General features: G+C 45.6%; 1 protein-coding gene across 10 annotated transcripts in view; it reads right to left on the reverse strand.

The window, feature by feature from the left end:
* Positions 1–18473, reverse strand: part of LOC126297825 (zinc finger protein castor homolog 1-like) — a 317673-nt gene that overhangs the window by 94875 nt on the left and 204325 nt on the right. For all 10 annotated transcript variants that reach the window (XM_049989060.1, XM_049989063.1, XM_049989068.1 and 7 more), the window contains one exon: positions 11554–11963. In XM_049989060.1, coding sequence (XP_049845017.1) covers positions 11554–11963 — 410 coding nt within the window. The remainder of the gene's footprint in view (positions 1–11553; positions 11964–18473) is intronic.

An 18473-nucleotide genomic window follows, 5' to 3' on the forward strand; every position in this document is an offset into this window, starting at 1 on the left:
TTCTAAACCGACCTAATCGAATAGCGTTTATGAGACAGGGAGGTAAGCCACACCTGAATCTCGATACTCTGGGTATTTTCTAGGAGATTTCCCAAGTAGGTCAAATTCCTTGTCTATGTAGATCCACTTTACTAACTCCCTTCCTCTAGAAGAGATGTGTCCAACACGCGGCCCCGCGGGTAGCATTCAGACGGTACAAAGCAAGTATCCAGCGCCCCGAGATATGTGCATTTATCGCACGACCGGTAAAATACTCGTCTTCTTGCAGTGTGGCCCTGCCAAGCTAAAGGATTGGGAGCTACTGCTCTAGAATTTTAGTCCCTTGCACGCATTAACGATTGCATCACCTTGAGAGAACATATTTTGTCTTGGGTTTTCATTTGTAATGCCGCGATCACCTAGGAATCATTACACGCGTAACTTTCTTATATATTTTTTTAAACCATGCATGGTGTGACAGGAATGTTCTCATACGTTATTTTATAGCCAGCGTTCCTTTCCTGATCTGTTTAGAGATACTGAATAACCTGTAACGCGGCATCCCATGACGGATTAATTCCAACTCAGTGACCGCAGCAGACGAAGAAACACGCCAAACGTAATGCAAGTCGGTGAGAAGCCCGAGGTGTCAGGCCTGCAGCCGCGCCCGTCTTCCTGAAGTCCTTGGCGCGTAATGGGCGGCCAGGTTCTCGGTTCGATTCTAATGCGTGGCGTTTGCCGCCGGCGGCCGACCTGTGGTTAAGCACGCGCCCGCCTATCAAGGACTATAAGCATTTTAACCGCTTATACTAAAGCCCGATGGCAGTTTTAAAATGAAAATTAAGCCCAAGTTCCGAATAAAAACTTGGAAAGTCTCCCTAATGACCGGGTTGCATGCGTGTGCTACAGGTTCTCAGCCAGCAGAAATTACACACCCACTTTTTATGTTACATGGCAAAGAATGACTGCTTCCAAAGTAGAAATCCTAAGTACATACATTCTTGAGCATACGTGACGGAAGAGTAATTTTTAAGCAGGTATAGGAACGGACATCACCGCGAGTCTTTTTTACGGCACGGGTCCACTGGGCCCAAGAAGAAGACAAAATACTTTCCACATATTATAATGACAGCGTCCGGCTGGGCGCAGTGCCCAGATAACCACCGTGATTACGATACTTCGTCAATTTCGATCTCGAGCTGAACTCGATAAAAAAGAAAAATCGACACTTAGGTATACGGGATCGTGGCACACGCCGCGCGTAAGAACAAGAGTAAACACTCTTCCAAACACACAGAATTGGTACGCTCTCTGAAAGAATACTCCATGGAGCAGGTCTTCATTCACCTGGGTCTCCGGTTTCGTTAACAAAGAAGAGTATACAGCCTCGACGGCTGTTCTTTCCAGTACCGTAGTCACCCTCTAACATGATACACATCACGTGATTAATCAATGAATTAGTGATAATGATTGCTGCGTATGTCACGGGGAACAAGACAGAAAACTGTGTTAATTACTGTACAGAGAATGTCGTTACTTTGTAGCTAATATGAAAAAAATAATTTTTCACAATAATCCCAATGAAGGAAAGTTACATTTATACTTACTTGTTCTACTCGCAAATCACAATCTATAAAGCACAGAATCCATTATCAGTCGTTGATCTCTGAATAGTTCAGAATACGGTGGAATCAAATCGTTGCGGGGGGGGGGGGGGGGGGGGGAATATATCTACGAGGGGCAGTTTCGAACGAGAAGTCACAAACGTTTTTCACAGGAAAGTAATTCTACTGATCGTGAGTAATTTTAGAGAAACAGAAATAAATTGCAAAGAAATACAAGGAAACTCGAGCCAAGCATGGCTAATGCATTGCTCCTCCGAGTAACAGTCCAGTGTCTTAACCACTGTGGTACAACTCGCTCGGTTTTATGTTTAGTCAATAACCTTGTCGCCGAAGACTTTGCGTTTACAGTTATAACTTTAGCAAAGCTACGGTGGAGAACCTCAGAAGGAGCGATTGAAATTACATGCTCTGGAATCGAAACCGGTACTAGACGAAAGTTCAGTAGAAAGTCTAACAAACTGTTCCAGTTTGGTTCGTGTCGAGGTACAAACAATATAAGACGACAATGTTATCGAACAGGTATCGGATGCCATAAGCGCTGCGACGTAAAATCATTCTGTGGACGCCTTCTGCAAGTGCCTGCCAAATAACCCGGCCACCTTCAGTTGAACTGAAGAGAATGAGAGAGAGAGAGGGACAGAGAGAGAGAGAAAGAGAGACCTCCTCATCTGCATACAATGTGTAAAAAATATTTAAATTATACATTCCGTTAGCTTGTCCTTTTAGACTTATTCCCACGGGAATGAATAATAACGCAGCTACCAGTGCCAGCACGGCACACCGGTACGAAGCTTTCGAGAAAATCTTAGCAGCGGTGAATAATATGCACGAATACAGCGTCGGTGGCGCTGCAGCGGCCGCATTAATCACAGTCCGTATTAAAGGCAATAAAAGCAAGGATTCCCCTGTATCTGGTCGCTGCCATCACCCACAAAATTATTTCCCTTACAAACACGCGAAATCTAAAATTGAAATTCTAGCATTCAAATATCATGTAAATCGCCTCTGAAAATTTTGCGCTTATAAATGTATTTGGATCCAAAATTCGCGTATAATACGACAAGAGCTCGTCGAGATATTTATCAGTGAAATTCGTGTATTCAGCATTGCAAATATGTCGGCCGGCTGTCCCAGCGAGTGACCGACGTCGTGGATTGTGGGACTGTGGACATCAAAACATGGGGACGCGCCTTCATTCTGAAAGGACAAGCGCTCGTGAGAGGTACAGTGCGTCACAACAGGCACAGACGTCGATACAAAAGTATGATAATGATGAAGTGAAATTGAAGACGTGCGCGGAAAAACGGGCTAACCCTCAAATGCGAAAGCTTAAATATAAGTGCTGCCATCTGTTGCTGGGCACGGGAAACTATCAAAATTGAGGTTGGTCTCACACCTAAAAATCACATTAGGATATTTAGGGGTGAGACCAATGTCAATTTTGATAGTTCCCGTACCAAACAACAGATGGCAACACTTATCTATAAGTTTTTACATTTGAGGGTTAGCTCGTTTTTCCGCGCATGTCTTCAATTGTGCTTCATGCCAATAACTTGGACGAGTTTGTCTGGTGAAGTCAACAAATATGCTAGCACAGAGACTAGTTAGGTGGTTTGGTTCGGTTTGGTACTTACAACGTATTCAGGTAAATGATATACTGAACGTTCATTCACCCGTTTCGATTAAGGTCTTTCTGTTCTTTCTGCTGCAGCTAGTCATTCCAGGCACCTGCCAGTTCATTCGACGATGGCAAAAAGAATAACGTCCATCGTTCACCCATCAACACAGACAGAACAGGGACACTGTCGTTACTGACGTCTGTCACGAAGGAATGATTGACGATGAACCAGGAATGAAATGAAGTGAAATAACATACAAATGGTTCGCGTGGCTCCTTAGCTAACTAGGTATCAGACAACAAATCCAAAGGTCCTGCGCTCAATACCCAGTCCATTCTATGAGTTTTTCTCTCGCTTATCACTTCTCTCACCCACTGGACGTTATTGGTTAATATTATGGAAAATGTTAAGCTGTGCCGTGCTTCGGTATGACTGCGAAACTGTAAGTCCTCCTATAAGTAGCTGCGAAAGTCAGTTCGAAGGCTAGAAGAAGGCAGGGGCATACCACTTCTAATACAACCACACCTAGTAAAGTGGCGTCGAGTACAATCCATCTTCGGGCTGAAGACGTCTTTGTTTCACTGCCACGTGGAGTTAAATGAGAGAAATTAACGTCGCGCTGTGGTCGACGGCATCAAGAGACGGAACATAAACCCAGTTAAGAGAAGGAAGCATCAAGGGCTGGTTTAAAGAGCCATAGCGTCACCCTATCCAGATTATTAAAACCTAAATCAGGAAGTCCGACTAGGGATTTGAACGCCACTCGTCCCTAACACGACTGCATCGTGTAACTGTTAACCCGTTTAAGAGCTAGGGAGGGTTCCGCAATGACAAACTCTAAACTGACCGTTTGGACGTACTTCAGTGTCCACCACATCCGATTTAGAAACATCAAGACAAGTATAAACTTGAAAGATGGGACAGGGACTGGAATCTATGTGGTAACGAACATGCGAAGAACGAACCAGACTCAAAAAGAGCCTAGATGATAAGTATCATGCGTCGTCCTTTTCATGTATTCGTATCATAGCTACTGTTGCAAGTTACCCTGAGTAGTGTGACTACGCAGGATGAGCAAACAATCAACAATGCCGATATAAGGTCGCTAATACTGGTGACAACCGCAATGATAGAACTGTCCATATACATCGCACACGGTGTTGCTGTTAATGCAAGAGTGTTAAAGCTTTCGTGACCACTTGTTGACAAACTGCCTGTTAGCTTCGTCTCCAGCAACGAAGCGTGAAACTTTGACAGTGTCATCCACTGGTGCCGGCGAAACGACAGAAGAATCATCAGGCGAACGTCGGCCGAAGAACCCGAGATAGAAGCCAACAGGCAGTTTGCCACAGTGCGGTAAGTTTGCTTACTATGTCAACGTTTTTATTTTGTGAAGTGTCGATAAAATTATGCTTCACCAACATGCATTTAGTACAGCTACATGATTTCTCTGCAATTCACACTTCAGTGCTTGGCAGACGGTTCACCGAACCACTTTTTTTGAGAAACTTTCCTTAACAGGATCCAATGACGTTTTTCCGCTTTTTAGCACTCATTATATAGTGACAGCATTGGGCCTTTCGCACCTGTCTTTTTCGAGTACATAGACACTAACGAAGACTTCCCAGTTTTTTTGGGTTGACCTGTACTCTTCCTAGCAAATGAAATTTTGTTCGCAAAGGTTGTTTTTGTTTTACATCCAATTCTTTTATGACATTTTTCATTCATGTTTTTGTGTATTTTTATTTGGAATTTACGGCGAAACAACTTTTCTGTTTACGGTTATTTCTGAGCCACTGAACTACTGTAAGCCGATTGTTACTGTACCTTCCTTGGTGTTAAGAACAAATCTTCCACTGTATCGAACGTTGTTTTCGCGTCCGAGGACTCACGTTACATTTCGGCACTATTACTCAACAAAGATTCGCCGATTTTAGTATCTTGCCACTGGCATACATACTCCTAGTTATTACCATCGTTATTACAATTTGATATACGAGCGACGTACCAATGCCACGGAGACCTTCATTTTAAATGCGGCTTTCGAATCGAGGCGGCGACATGTTAAACTTTTTTTTATCCGCAAAATAGTTTCGCAACACTTTAGGAGTGGCTATATCCCACGAAACTGGAGCAATATAAACAGAATATGACCCGCAGATCTGCAGACACGGCAGCGTTACCGTGGTAAATTAGCACCTGCATCGGCATTCAAAACTTGCTGTGTTTAAATATTCGCATGCCCGAATTGCTGTTTCTTGTTTGAGTCCCCAGCAGGTAATTTGCTTCCTGTGTAAGCTGCGCAGCGTTGTTACGAATGACCCACGCGTTGGCCGCGGACCCACAAGGGCGGAGCGCGCGTTCCCGAGTCAGCGATGATTGCAACGCCGCAGCGCTGACGTCTGCCCATACGACTCCGTGTGCCGCCATTTGCACACAAAACATTAACTTGGGCGCTTGTTCGTTTCCTTGAATCCGATATGCGCAGCATTTTCACACACGCCCATAAATTATTCCGTATTTTGTCCCGCGGCGCAAACACGCGCACACGAACGCATTGAGGGCCCTCACAGAGGACGCCATTTACATAAGGCAGAGCCCGAAAAACTTGCCGAGTGACCGGGTTGGTGCTGACTTGCACCTCACAGTACGAGCCGCATTCTCTTGCCAATATAGAGAACCAGTGTCCGACCACCTGAACCTGGTGTGTCAACCACGAGGATACCCTGCTGTTAGGCGGTTTCGTCTTAATGACCAGCTCGAGAACTGGGCTATTAATATTATGCCGAGTACGCAATGCGTCATAACTGTTTGATAACCAGATTGAAGCACGACTAACGCTATACATTACAGAGAAGAAGTGATCAAGAGTAGGATACATTATGATCAATTCTTTCTATTTCACTAGAGCTTTATTTTCCTGACCCTGCATTCTAGAGCGGCTTCCTTCGCATGCAAACTTTGTACAATACAGTCTACACACTTGTCTACAGTCCCTTCTCTTCACTATTTATAAACTTACTTCAGCCTCGCATTTACCAGTCAATGCAATCGGCGTACATAAAACAAATCTTGGACTTCCCAAATTTCCTGGTCGCCTAGTACATATTAGATCTTGTGTCAAATCTCTTATATTTCGCACTCTACTACTGCTTCAAATTCAAATGTGCTTTTGTAAATACAAACAGGACCGCGGGTTCGAGTCCAGCCCCAGGCATGAGCACAAATTTTAAGGTGTAGGTACTATGTGTGTGCTCTATTCTTGCAAGTTGCGGAAGCATGTATGATGACTGGAAACTTAATAACAGAGAAAAAAGTTGCAGCGATCAAGGAAAATGTGTATTGTGGACTTTAAAAAAATGACTGAAATTGTCACGCAGCTATAAAGCTATGTGGAAGAGCTAGAGAATGCCATAAAAATACAATCGGAAACTTAACCCCGTTCGGAAGAAACATCGGGTAACTGACGGACATATGGCAAGGTTCTTCGTATTTAGGTGCGTGGGCCCGAATTTAAGGTAACGGACTCGTTGTTAGTGGGGTGGGTCCATCCTTCTCGACTTAGATTTTATGTTGTTTTTAATAAATAATTTTAGGTGAATATCGGGATGGTTCCTTCAACAACGGTACAGCTAATTCCTTCAGCAATAAGGTTATGTTCCATAACTAATCTTTGCTCCACTTGAGTGTATGCTACAGTAACTCTCTTTTAGATTTTTAGTAACATTTGCGCAATAATGTAGAACGTATAAAAGTTAAATGTAAGGATACATCATTCACATCTATATATATGAGAATTTGCGAAAATCGCATTTCATGTCTGAGAGTGGCAAGACTATATCGTTAAACCTAACCCGATTTACGATCGACAGATGTGACAGAAATATGCCAAAGGATAAACGCAATTGTTGTAGAAACGATGACAAGAATCTGGAAGAGTTTGAATTAATGGAATGGTGTAGAACAACTTGAGGCGAGGAAGAAGAGACCGCTACTTACAACGACCAACAGAAAATATACGGGAGAGAAGGAAACAGTAGGACCAGTGAGATAACAGAGTGAAACGGATAAGGACATCGACGAGGAACTGGTAAAGGTGTTGAAAAGGTATTCTAGAACAGATTACAAACAACAATTGTTTCTTCAATTCACACGTAAGTCTTCTTGAGGCAGAGATCTGCGGAGTGCAGACATCCGCTTTCATAGTTTTATTAATATGGTTGTTGCTCCTAACGTCCTAAGAAAAGTTCGAGCTAATAAATTACGGTTACATTAGCCAGCGTTGATTTCCGTTGGCAAGAAACTGAAAGCGAACAGTCCAACTCGTGCACAGAGGAACTGAAGATAGACTTGGTTAATAAAACATGTACTTCACAGTTGATATTTAGGAAACACGACGACTACCCGCTGTCCTTATATGTCTACCAAGGCCAGCGTTGAAAACGAGCGAACACGTTTGCGGAGAAATACGAGAACCGTGCTCGGGTGTAGGCGCGCTCTGCCGAAAGCTTTCGCAATACTTAATAACGCTCGTCCAGCGCAGAAAAGAGGCAGTAAGGCGAATTCAGATTTACATCACTGGATCGTGCGCACATTCCTCGAAAAACGAGCGGGGACTTCCCCAAACGAGTGTGCCAGAACAGCCGGCGGCGACGACGTCGCCCATTTGCATTTTCTCGCCAGAAAAAGAGAAGAGAGCCTCACCGCCAGACGAAGAACACATTTCCATCCGAGTGTGAAGAAAAATGAAGACAAATTGATTAGGTGAGATCGCGAACGCACCTCAGGAATTGCCAGGCTGAGCAAACGATCTTTATCTTCACACGGCGCAGATGCTAATGAGGGCAAACAAGGTCAATAAGTTATACCGTTAGGCAGCGGCGCTCGCATCCACGTACAACTGGGCCGTCGCGAAAAGCGCCTTCCGCAGACCGCTAGCTCCTGCAGGCTCTTTTTTATCGCACCTCTCCCACAATACCCGCGGATGCCTAACCTGAGCTGCAGTGGGCGCTATATTGTTGAAACTAAACTACAGAAGTCGTGAGTTGTTGAGGCCTACGAGAACAGTCTCTCTCGGCTTACGTATTAATATTTTGAAAGTCACTGATCACGTACGATCTTCGAGAAATTTTAGGAAAAAGTCTTGATAACAGAGTTTTTATATTAATGAGTCCAACCGTAGAGATTGCTGCGAAGTTCAGTTTCCTTGCTCGACATTAAGATACAAGAAAAGTACACTGTTAACACACGATAAAACCTAATTACAGTACGTAACTCTCGCTACAGACGAGAGACGCGACGATTGAAATTTCAAATAACTTACTTTCTCAATACAATCAACCATTTTTGAGCTTTCACTTGCGATAAACTTAACAACTCAGGCTGTCAATAAAGACTCGAGAGAAGTCCCGTTTAAGGATCAATTAACACTGTTTCTCGAATTCTTGGGAAACGTGATAAATCTAATTCGGAGCATGCCGAGTGGATCATGTAACCGGCTGCTCTCGTGTAAGAGTCGGTGCTACGCTATTATCCTCGGTTTCTTGCTAAGAAATCCTAAAACATCGTCACTATGACACCAAAGGAATTCAAACCTCATTCTGACCTTCTCCATCTCTCCCTCAGACGAGCGATACACACTAAAACCGCCCGGAAACCGGTCTTGGCACTGTTCTCTTGTGTGTGCAGTTCTTCAAAACAATACCTGTAAGGCGTTGTCGTGGAGAAACAACATTCCGATGGAACGGGCTCATATCGGCAGTCTAGGTAACAATGCAGCAACGCGCCTGCTTTTCTCGGAACAGCACACTTCAGGATTGGATCATCTGGATCATGAAAGTCTGTAACTAAGACAAATGTAGCTCCAAGACTGGGTGTGTCTTTCTGATTGGCAGTTGTCAGTGTGTGAATAGTAACGGCGGGTGACCTATTGCGATCACAACTATACCAATAGTGCCAATGGTTCTAGTATTTGACACAAACGAATTGGAAACAAGGTAAATTCGAAATACGTACAATTATTCACTGACGACACTGTGGTATGCAATAAAAGGTACTGGGAATGACACTCATTTTTTCTTGAGGGTTATAGTTTCCACTTTGATAATCGTTATAGATGGCAAATATTATCCGTAAAAATAGGTAAAAGACAGTGTTTTGAGGCTATCCACAATTAGCATACTCACTTGAGTCTTGTTTGCTTAAAAGAAAGGTTTCTCAATCTGATTTGTCGTCATCGTTATCTTTATATTTATGTTTCATTTACCTGTTATTCCAACGGTAAATGGAGCTTCAAAGAGGATACAAAGAAGTAGCTAGAATGATTTCGTAGCCTCAGTCTGCTTGGGGACTGTAAGAGAGAAATAGAAGTGCTTAGAGCAGACACCACTGAAGTGTCGTGTGGCTCACAAAGTCTTTCAATCTTAAGAGACTTTTGATAGGTTGTGTGTCGTCATTGCGCATCGTATACATGGTATCCTGCACCTTTACGGTCAAAATTATATAGATGGAAGGGAATCCTGAACAGAAAACTTTGAGATAAGAAAGCATGGCTGGTAACGTATATATAGCAAATGCCTTTTGCGAGGTATTGGACTCAAAATGTCCATTTCATGCAGTTCCTTCCGCAATGTTCGTTCGGAAACTGTTTGAGGAAAAGGGCCTGTGTACAGCAACAGCAACAATAATCCCTGTGGAGTTTGAAGTTGAAAATCGTTGACAAGGTCCCTGTCGATTATATGGCTGCGAGTGCTACACCATTCCTTGTAGACACGTTGGATAGTGCATAAAGAAATCAGGCAACTTCATTTACGGTGTGGTCATGGGTACATCAGAACACGCCAGTTTGTTACTGGCATTCTGCCAATACTCTACTTTGACCCAGCTTACTGAGTTGTTTCCACACAACCGACTAGCACATACACATCACTTCACTGCCTTGACTGGCGTCAGTGGTGGAGGCTCAGACGACCTCCTGGTACCAGTTACACACCACCCACAACGCTCCAAATTGGCCAGTGGGTAATATCTCTTGTGGTCAGCTTACTGGCAGTAACCATGATTTTTTAATTGTCACCAAGAAAAAACAAAATTACTGTTCTTTGTGGAGGTAAATGTCTGCAGCACTGGTGCATTTGATAATTAAAACTTGATGACCACCCTTCGTACAAGATTACCATAAGCTGTGACTGGTTTATCGACACTTCGGTGTTCAAGCACCCCAATGTCTTGCACCACAGATCAAGTACCAATCATCGCATTACAATTGCGACACTAGCTTCAAAAATGGGTTTAAATGGCTCTGAGCACTACGGGACTTAACATCTGAGGTCATCAGTCCCCTAGGACTTAGAAGTACTTAAACCTAACGAAGCTAAGGACATCACACCCATCCATGCCCGAGGCAGGATTCGAAACTGGAACACAACCTCTCACTTATCTAGTATCCTAGAAACATACGAGCGGGACGGCGGCTGTGGCCGAATGTTTCTAGGCGCTTCAGTCTGGAACCACGCAACCGCTACGGTCGCAGGTTCGAATCCTGCCTCGGGCATGAATGTGTGTGATGTCCTTAGGTTAGTTAGGTTTAAGTAGTTCTAAGTTCTAGGGGGCTGATGACCTCAGATGTAAAGTCCCATAGTGCTCAGAGCCATTTGAACCATACGCGCGGCGTTGAATAAATAAGTAATGGTACAAATTTTTTTCTCGTCCAATTTCGGTTAAAAAAAGTGTAGACTCTATTGTGGGACATCATCCAACATTCCTGCTTCAGGCCCTATACTTTCATGAAGTTCCGATAGGTAGCGGAGCTATATGGAGGCTTCAAATTGGCATCTGTAACGGAGGTGCGTTCCAAGCAGAGAGCTGTTCTTGAGTTTCTTTTCGTAGATACTCATAGACGCTTGCTGAATGTCTACGGAGACCTGGCAGCGAATGGAAGTGAACAAAAGCACGGTGAGCTGTAGGGCGAGGCGTCTGGCATCATCAGAATAAGGTCGCGCGAATCTGTCCGATCTGCCGCGTGCCCGCTAGCCGCACACAGCTGTGGCTCCTGCAGTGTTGTAACGTGCGGACACTCTCGTTCGAGGTGATCGACGGATCACAGTCAAACTCCTCGCTGTACAACTGGACATCTGTGCTGGTAGTGCTGACACACTCGTCCACCAGTAAAGGATACTCAAAGGTGTATGCCCGCTGGACTCCTCGCCGCCTAACCGACGATCAAAAATAGGGGATTGTAGCTAAAAGAGTAGGGAATAATTGGTGTACTGGAATCGTGAATAAAAGCAACCTGCTTTCAGGGAAAAAAAGTGTTGCTCCGCTATACTGACCTGGGGCACGTGGTGGGCGTTGTTGGAGAGGCGCGGCTGCTGCAGCAGCGCCGCCTTGTGGCGCAGCGTGTCGAGCAGCGGGTGCGAGCCGGCGCCGGGCTGCTGCTGCGGCGGCTGCTGCTGCGGAGGCGGCGCCTGCTGCTGCTGGCCCTGCGGCTGGCCCGCCGCCTGCGGGAGGTGCGCCGCCGCCGGCGCTGCCGTCGCCGTCGCCGCCGCCGCCGCCGACTCGGCCGCCGGCTCCACTTTGCGCTGCGCGCAGCTGGACGCCGAAGCCGACGACGAGGCTGCAGACGACGCGGAGGTGGAGGCGGAGGCGGCCGGCGGCGGCGAGAAGGGCGTGCGCGGCGGCGTCGGCGGGCTCGCCTGCTGCGGCGCGGGCTGTTTCAGCGACAGTGTCTCCAGGATCTTACCTGAAACACCACACGGCGCTCATATCAACGCGTCGTCAAAACACTTCCCTGACGCAATATCTGCTGTATCTGAGAGCAAATTTTACTTTCCTTGTTTTTTACGGCTGCGAATGGGGTGTTTTGAGCTGCCACGTCTCTTACTACCGATTATTCCTAGTTCATATAGGACTTACAGTTTTATGAGCAATTCTATACGTCAATAAGCTCTCCCCACTCATGAAAATTCCTTTCTTGCTATCTTCCGTCGTTATTCCACACCATTATGCGACAGCTTGAAGGATAAATCCTCACAGCAATACGCTTCGCCGCGCTGAGTGGCCGTGCGGTTTGAGGCGCCATGTCACGGATTGCACGGCTGCTCCCGCCGGAGGTTCGAGTCCTCCCTTGTGTGTGTGTGTGTGTGTGTGTTATTTTAAGTACTGTGTCAGTCTAGGAACCGATGACCTCAGCACTTTGGTCCCTTAGTAGTTCACACACACACACACACACACACACGCACACACACACACAAATACGCTTCGAGCTGTCCTCACTGGAATGTAATATCAATGGACTTCCATAGCGGCGACACATTGTGTTTCAGATCTGATGCTCTTCGCACTACGGTCACTGTTCTTGAATCAAGGGCGCCAGAATTCGATTTCAACGTCGCTACTCTAAGTGGAATGCACATACGCCACAGATAAGTTTACAGACCCTCTGTTAAGCAAACTCAGCGCGTTCGATACGATCCTGTGGAGCATTCACGAGATAAAAAAACAGAGACGAAAAAATTGAGAGGAAACCGATTAAAATCAGCGCGTTAGAAGTGGACCTCCACTGAGTGCGAAGTCCTGTCGGAGAGCAGAACTCGGAAACGATCTCAGACCGCCTCCATCATGGGCGATTAAAATTGCTCTTCGAGGAAAATCGTAAGCTCTTCTGCAACGTACTCTTAGTGCTAGATTTCCGTTCTTCAGGATGAACATGAAGTGAGAAGTAGGGCAGTGTGAAATCCGTCGCATAACCGTCAATTGGGTATGATTTCTCAATGCTATAAAATTCTTTAGTGAAGTCTGGAATTTAACTGGGGCCACTGGTGCAGAATTTGGTCATCTGGAGCTGATGCTCTCTCTTTTCCAGAAGTTACGCTGATGAAAATTTCTTTCAAATTCAAATGGCTCTGAGCACTATGGGACTTAATATCTGAGGTCATCAGTCCCCTAGAACTTAGTCCTAACTAACCTAAGGACATCACACACATCCATGTCCGAGGCAAGATTCGAAACTGCGGCCGTAACAGTCGCGCGGTTCCGGACTGAAGCGCCTAGAAACGCTCGGTCACAGCGGCCGGCGAAAATTTCTTTCTCCCGCCGGGTTTCAATCCGGCGAGCTCTGGATCGAGCGCCTCCAAGATATGCCAGTGTGGCGACGTCGGCCACGAAAGCGGCTACAAAAATTTAAATTACAAAATTCTTGAAATGTGTTCATAAAAATAGAGAGCACCTTCTTCTGGCTGTAAGTTGAGAGTTGATGCGATTAAAACCATACTACCTACGACGGCCTGTACCTGTATCGTGATGTGGTCTCCGTGGCGATAAGTTGTTAGCTGTTTTCTTCCGCTAAATCTCCGCTTTACATCCACTAATTCAGAATCACGTATATGCTTGATGAATGCATTGACACACAACTGGATTTATCTGTATGCAGTGAGGCTAATCCTCAGAAGGCCGCAAATGAACAACATCTCGCTCTTTCATTAGCACAAAGCGCTGCGTCACGAGGAAACCTACTGCGACCTCCAGCTGCTTGCAGCGTTCTCTTCCAGTCCCAGCTATCGCGACGAAAACGAGACGTAAACTAATTGAATAAGTGCGAGACCGACAGGTTTGGAGCCGCTTCAGCAAATGCGAAGTTCAGAAACAACGCTCTCTACCGGGGATTGCATTCGGTCGCAATTGCCAGCTGCCTCGCTACGAATTTGTTTACCGCCACGATATCTTGGGAGGGGCTCGCTGTTTATACTGCTAGGATAGGTACCCATTTCAAGAAAATTAACTCGTTTCTAGAATTATTTACGACTGGGATTAGAACTACCTGAAAGTAAAGCTCGTAATAAAATCAACTTCCGTTCCTGACACAAAACGTGACCTGTCGTATCAGAAGAATAAAATAAGTAGAAGTTATAGCATACTAAAAAGGAAAAGACGGAAATTACTCTTTCAGTTTCAGAAAATATTTTTACAGTGTAAAAAATAACGACAGATTTCTTCTCATGTGTCAATACGATGTTAAAGAAGTGTCCGAACGTGCAACGGGGCAGTTTTCGGCTCGATGTTGCAATATTTATATGTGATATCCTCACAGCACTCAATGGAAATGGTCGCACAACTCTTTTCCAAAAGACATAACGGAAGATTCTATACAAATACTAACAGATTAAGCCATAACAACGTCGTATTTGTAATTACCTCTGCTGTGTGAAAGCAAACGTATTCGTAATTACCTCTCCTTTCGAAGGAGACATTACCTGACGGCTCTAGTGTAACTACACATGGATGTGCTTATCACTTTTACTGTTCGTTTCAGGCTGTTTTCCGGTGTGTTCAGCTCAGCTCTAATTTTCGTATCAGCTAGTTATATGTGTACAAAAAAAAGACAACAAACCTGTACCTCATTAAGTTAAATTCGTCAGAGGTCACTGTAAAAGTCTTGGTGCTATTATTTGTGCAGGGAATTGTCCTCCGAACCGCGTCGGCTGCTTCATTCGTCGTTACACGGTGGTACGGGACTGGCAGGTGGTCAGCACACTGCTCCCATTGCCAATGACGTAGCCTTTCGAAACACGTTACGATACGCGCTACGTCTCCTTAAAGTGGCTCCTCAGTTGTTCTTACGAGGCTGCGTGCACCCCCTTCCAGTCCTCCGAGCAAGGAATCACCTCGCAGTACCGAGAATCGATCCCTGGTCCTCCACCAGGCAAGTCAAGTATCCTGTCCGTTCAGCTACCAAAGGCTTCCAATTTAAACTGACGGGGAAAAAAATCGCAACACCAAGAAGGAGCTGTGCGACATAAACGAAAATTGGTAGGCATGTGTCAGTCGCTTAACAGTGGCGCTAGTGGCGCCACTACCAGGATGCAAATCACATTTGCTTTAAATACCCTATGTAACAGCAGTGAGTATTAGTTACCTATGAGATTGGACGTAGTGAGCTGATGTTAGTCATGAATGCCTTTAAGATGACAAACACTCAATAATCAACACTTCACTGAGTTTGAAAGAGCTCGTGTAAGGGCTACAAGAAGCTACATGTTCCTTCTGCGATAATGCAAAAAGACTTGGAAGAAATGTAGCCATTGTACATGGCAGCGGTGGTTGCGGGAATGTACCGTCGTATGAAGACCGGGCTTTGGACGGCCACGTGGCACTACAGAGAGTGAAGACCATCGTGTTCGGCGTATGGCTCTGGCACATCGTTCTGCATCTGCAGCAGTAATTTGGGCAGCAGTTACCACCAAAGTGACCCAACGAACTGTTACAAATCGGTTACTTCAACGACAGCTTCGGGCCAGACGCCGTACTGCGCGCATTCCACTGACCCCGAACCACCGCCGTCTGTGACTTCGGCGGTATCAAGCGAGAGCTCACGGGAGAGCTGGGTGGAGGTCTGTTAACATGTCTGCGTGCTAGACACAGTGGTTTTACATATGGTGTTGTGGTCTGTGGTGCGGTTACCTACAACAGCAAGAGTACTCTCGTGGTTATCCTGCAAACTTGTACATCAATCTGGTGATTTGAAATGTTATGCTGCCATTCATGAAAAGCATTCCAGGGCTGTTTTCCAAAAGAATAACGCTAGCCCACATACCGCTGTTGTAACCCAACATGCTCTACAGAGTACGTTGCCTTGGCCTGCCCGATCACCGGATCTGTCTCTAATCGAGCACATATGGGACATCATCGGACGACAACTCCAATGTCATCCACAATCAGTAAACCGTCCCTATATTGACCGACCAAGTGCAAGCATGTAAATCCGTCCCACAAACAGTCATCTGGCACCTGAACAACAAGTTTGCATGCTTGCATTCAATATTCTGGCGGTTACATCCGTTATTAACGTACCAGCACTTCGCATTTGCAATGGCTTATCTGTGATCTTACAGTCTCAATCACTTAAATATGTTACTTACACAAGTGTATTTCCGAAATAACGTTACTCTATATTAATTATTTTTTTGCGTTGTGATTTTTTTCCGTCACTGTATTTACGGAACATCTCATATACACTGAAGCACCAAAGAAACTGATGCAGGCATGTGTACCCAAATATAGAGATATGTAAACAGGCAGAATATGGCGCTGCGGTCGGCAACGCCTATATAAGACAAAAAGTGTCTGGCGCAGTTGTTAGATCGGTTACTGCTACTACAATGGTATTTATCAAGATTTAAGTGAGTTTGAACGTGGTGTTGTAGTCGGTCCATGAGTGATGGGGCACAGCATCTCCGAGGTAGCGATTAAATGGTGACTCTCCGAACGACCATTTCACAAGTGTATCGTGAATATCAGGAATCGGGTAAAACATCAAATCTCCAACATAGCTGCGGCCGGAAAAAGATCCTGCAAGAACGGGACCAACGAAGATTGAAAAGAATCATTGAACGTGAGACAAGTGCAACCTTTCCGCAAATTGCGGCAGATTTCAATGCTGGACAATCAACAAGTGTCAGCGTGCGAACCGTACAACGAAATGTCATCGATATGGGCTTTCGGAGCCCGAGACCCACACGTATGCGATTGCTGGCAGCACGGACACAAAGCTTTACGCCTCACCTGGGCCCGTCAACACCGACACTGGACTGTTGATGACTGGAAACATACTGCCTGGTCGAACTAGTCACGTTTCAAATTGTATCGAGAAGATAGGCGTATACGGGTATGGAGACAACCTTATGAATCCATTTACCCTGCATGTCAGCAAGGGACTGTTGAAACTGGTGGAGGCTCTGTAAATGGTGTGAGGCGTGTGCAGTTGGAGTGATACGAGACCCCTGATACGACTCTCAAAGGTGGCGCTTACGTAAGCATCCTGTCTGATCACCTGCATCCATTCATGTCCATTGTGCATTCCGAAGGATTTGGCCAATTCCAGCAGGACAATGCAATACCCCACACGTCAAGAATTGCTATAGTGTGGCTCCAGGAACACTCTTCTGAGTTTAAACACTTCCGCTGGCCACCAGACTTCCCAGACATGAACATTACTGAGCATATCTGGGATGCCTTGCAATGTGCTGTTCAGAAGAGTGTTCCACCCACTCGTAATCTTAGGGATTTACGGACAGCCCTGCAGGATTCATCGTGTCAATTCCCTCCAGCACTACTTGAGACATTAATCAAGTCCCCACGTCGTGTTGCGGAGGACCTAGACGATATTAGGCAGGTGTACCAGTTTCTTTGCCTCATAAGTGTATATAACGATGCAGAGAGAGAGAGAGGGGGGGGGGGATGTGAGATTTATGATACAGATGATACATATTATTCGAATGAATCATCTGGAATTATTAGTCCGGGAAGCTCGTTTTGCGCAAGAACTCTTCTGCATCTCCTGTTATACCCGGATAGATTATCAGATGTTTTCGGCACTAATGAGTGCGTGACGCCAAATATGATAACCTCTGATTACTTGATAATGTCGACGGCAATGGTCAGACTGAAGCCTGTTCCACGGCACGGAATAGTGGGGTGACTACAGGTGGAGAATAATCATGCACGGCTTTCATTGTCGGCGCCCCGCCTCGAAAACCGACGACAGCGCGCCGGCAGCCGTTTTTGCTCGCTCACACACACACACACACACACCGTGCGGAGCGGCTGTTAACCTACTTGTAATATTCCGTAACGAAATCGAGCGAGGCACGCGGCACAGAAATGCTGCCGTATATTTCACAGTGGCGAGAAGATGTCTACTTTCTAGCGTGCACCCATTGAACTTGAGGAGAGGGAAGTAGGTTGCGAGCTCCGGCGGCGGATGCGCGCTGCACGGCCCCTCCGAATTCGCTCTTAAGGTGTTCCGCCGTCACCGTCGACTCCATTAATTTCTTTTGTTGCTACAGCTGATAAAAGAGAGAGCTGACTAATGCGTACCCGCCTACCAGGCCAGGGACGCTAACGCGGTGGTGATGGACACAGAGCTAGCTGGTTCGAATATTGGTGATGGAAGAAATTTTCACGTCCCCCCCCCCCCCCCTGCCTCCCCCGTCCCCCTCTGGTGGGCTAGGGGAGGAGATATAACTACGTAAAGTCCATGATTAATTTATTTCTTGCAGTTTCTAAAGCATCACACCCATTTCGTCCATGTTATAGTCGTCTTTGAATACACATATTATACCTATTTTGCTTATTAGTAATGATCTTCCTTATCATCATTTCATATTCCATACCTATCTAGGACAAACACAGCGATGTATCATTTAAAGCTCACAATCATGCCCCTGTTGGGTCTCGACTCCACGACCTCCGCTTT

This window comes from Schistocerca gregaria, chromosome X (genome assembly GCF_023897955.1).
Source record: "Schistocerca gregaria isolate iqSchGreg1 chromosome X, iqSchGreg1.2, whole genome shotgun sequence".
NCBI lineage: Eukaryota > Metazoa > Arthropoda > Insecta > Orthoptera > Acrididae > Schistocerca > Schistocerca gregaria.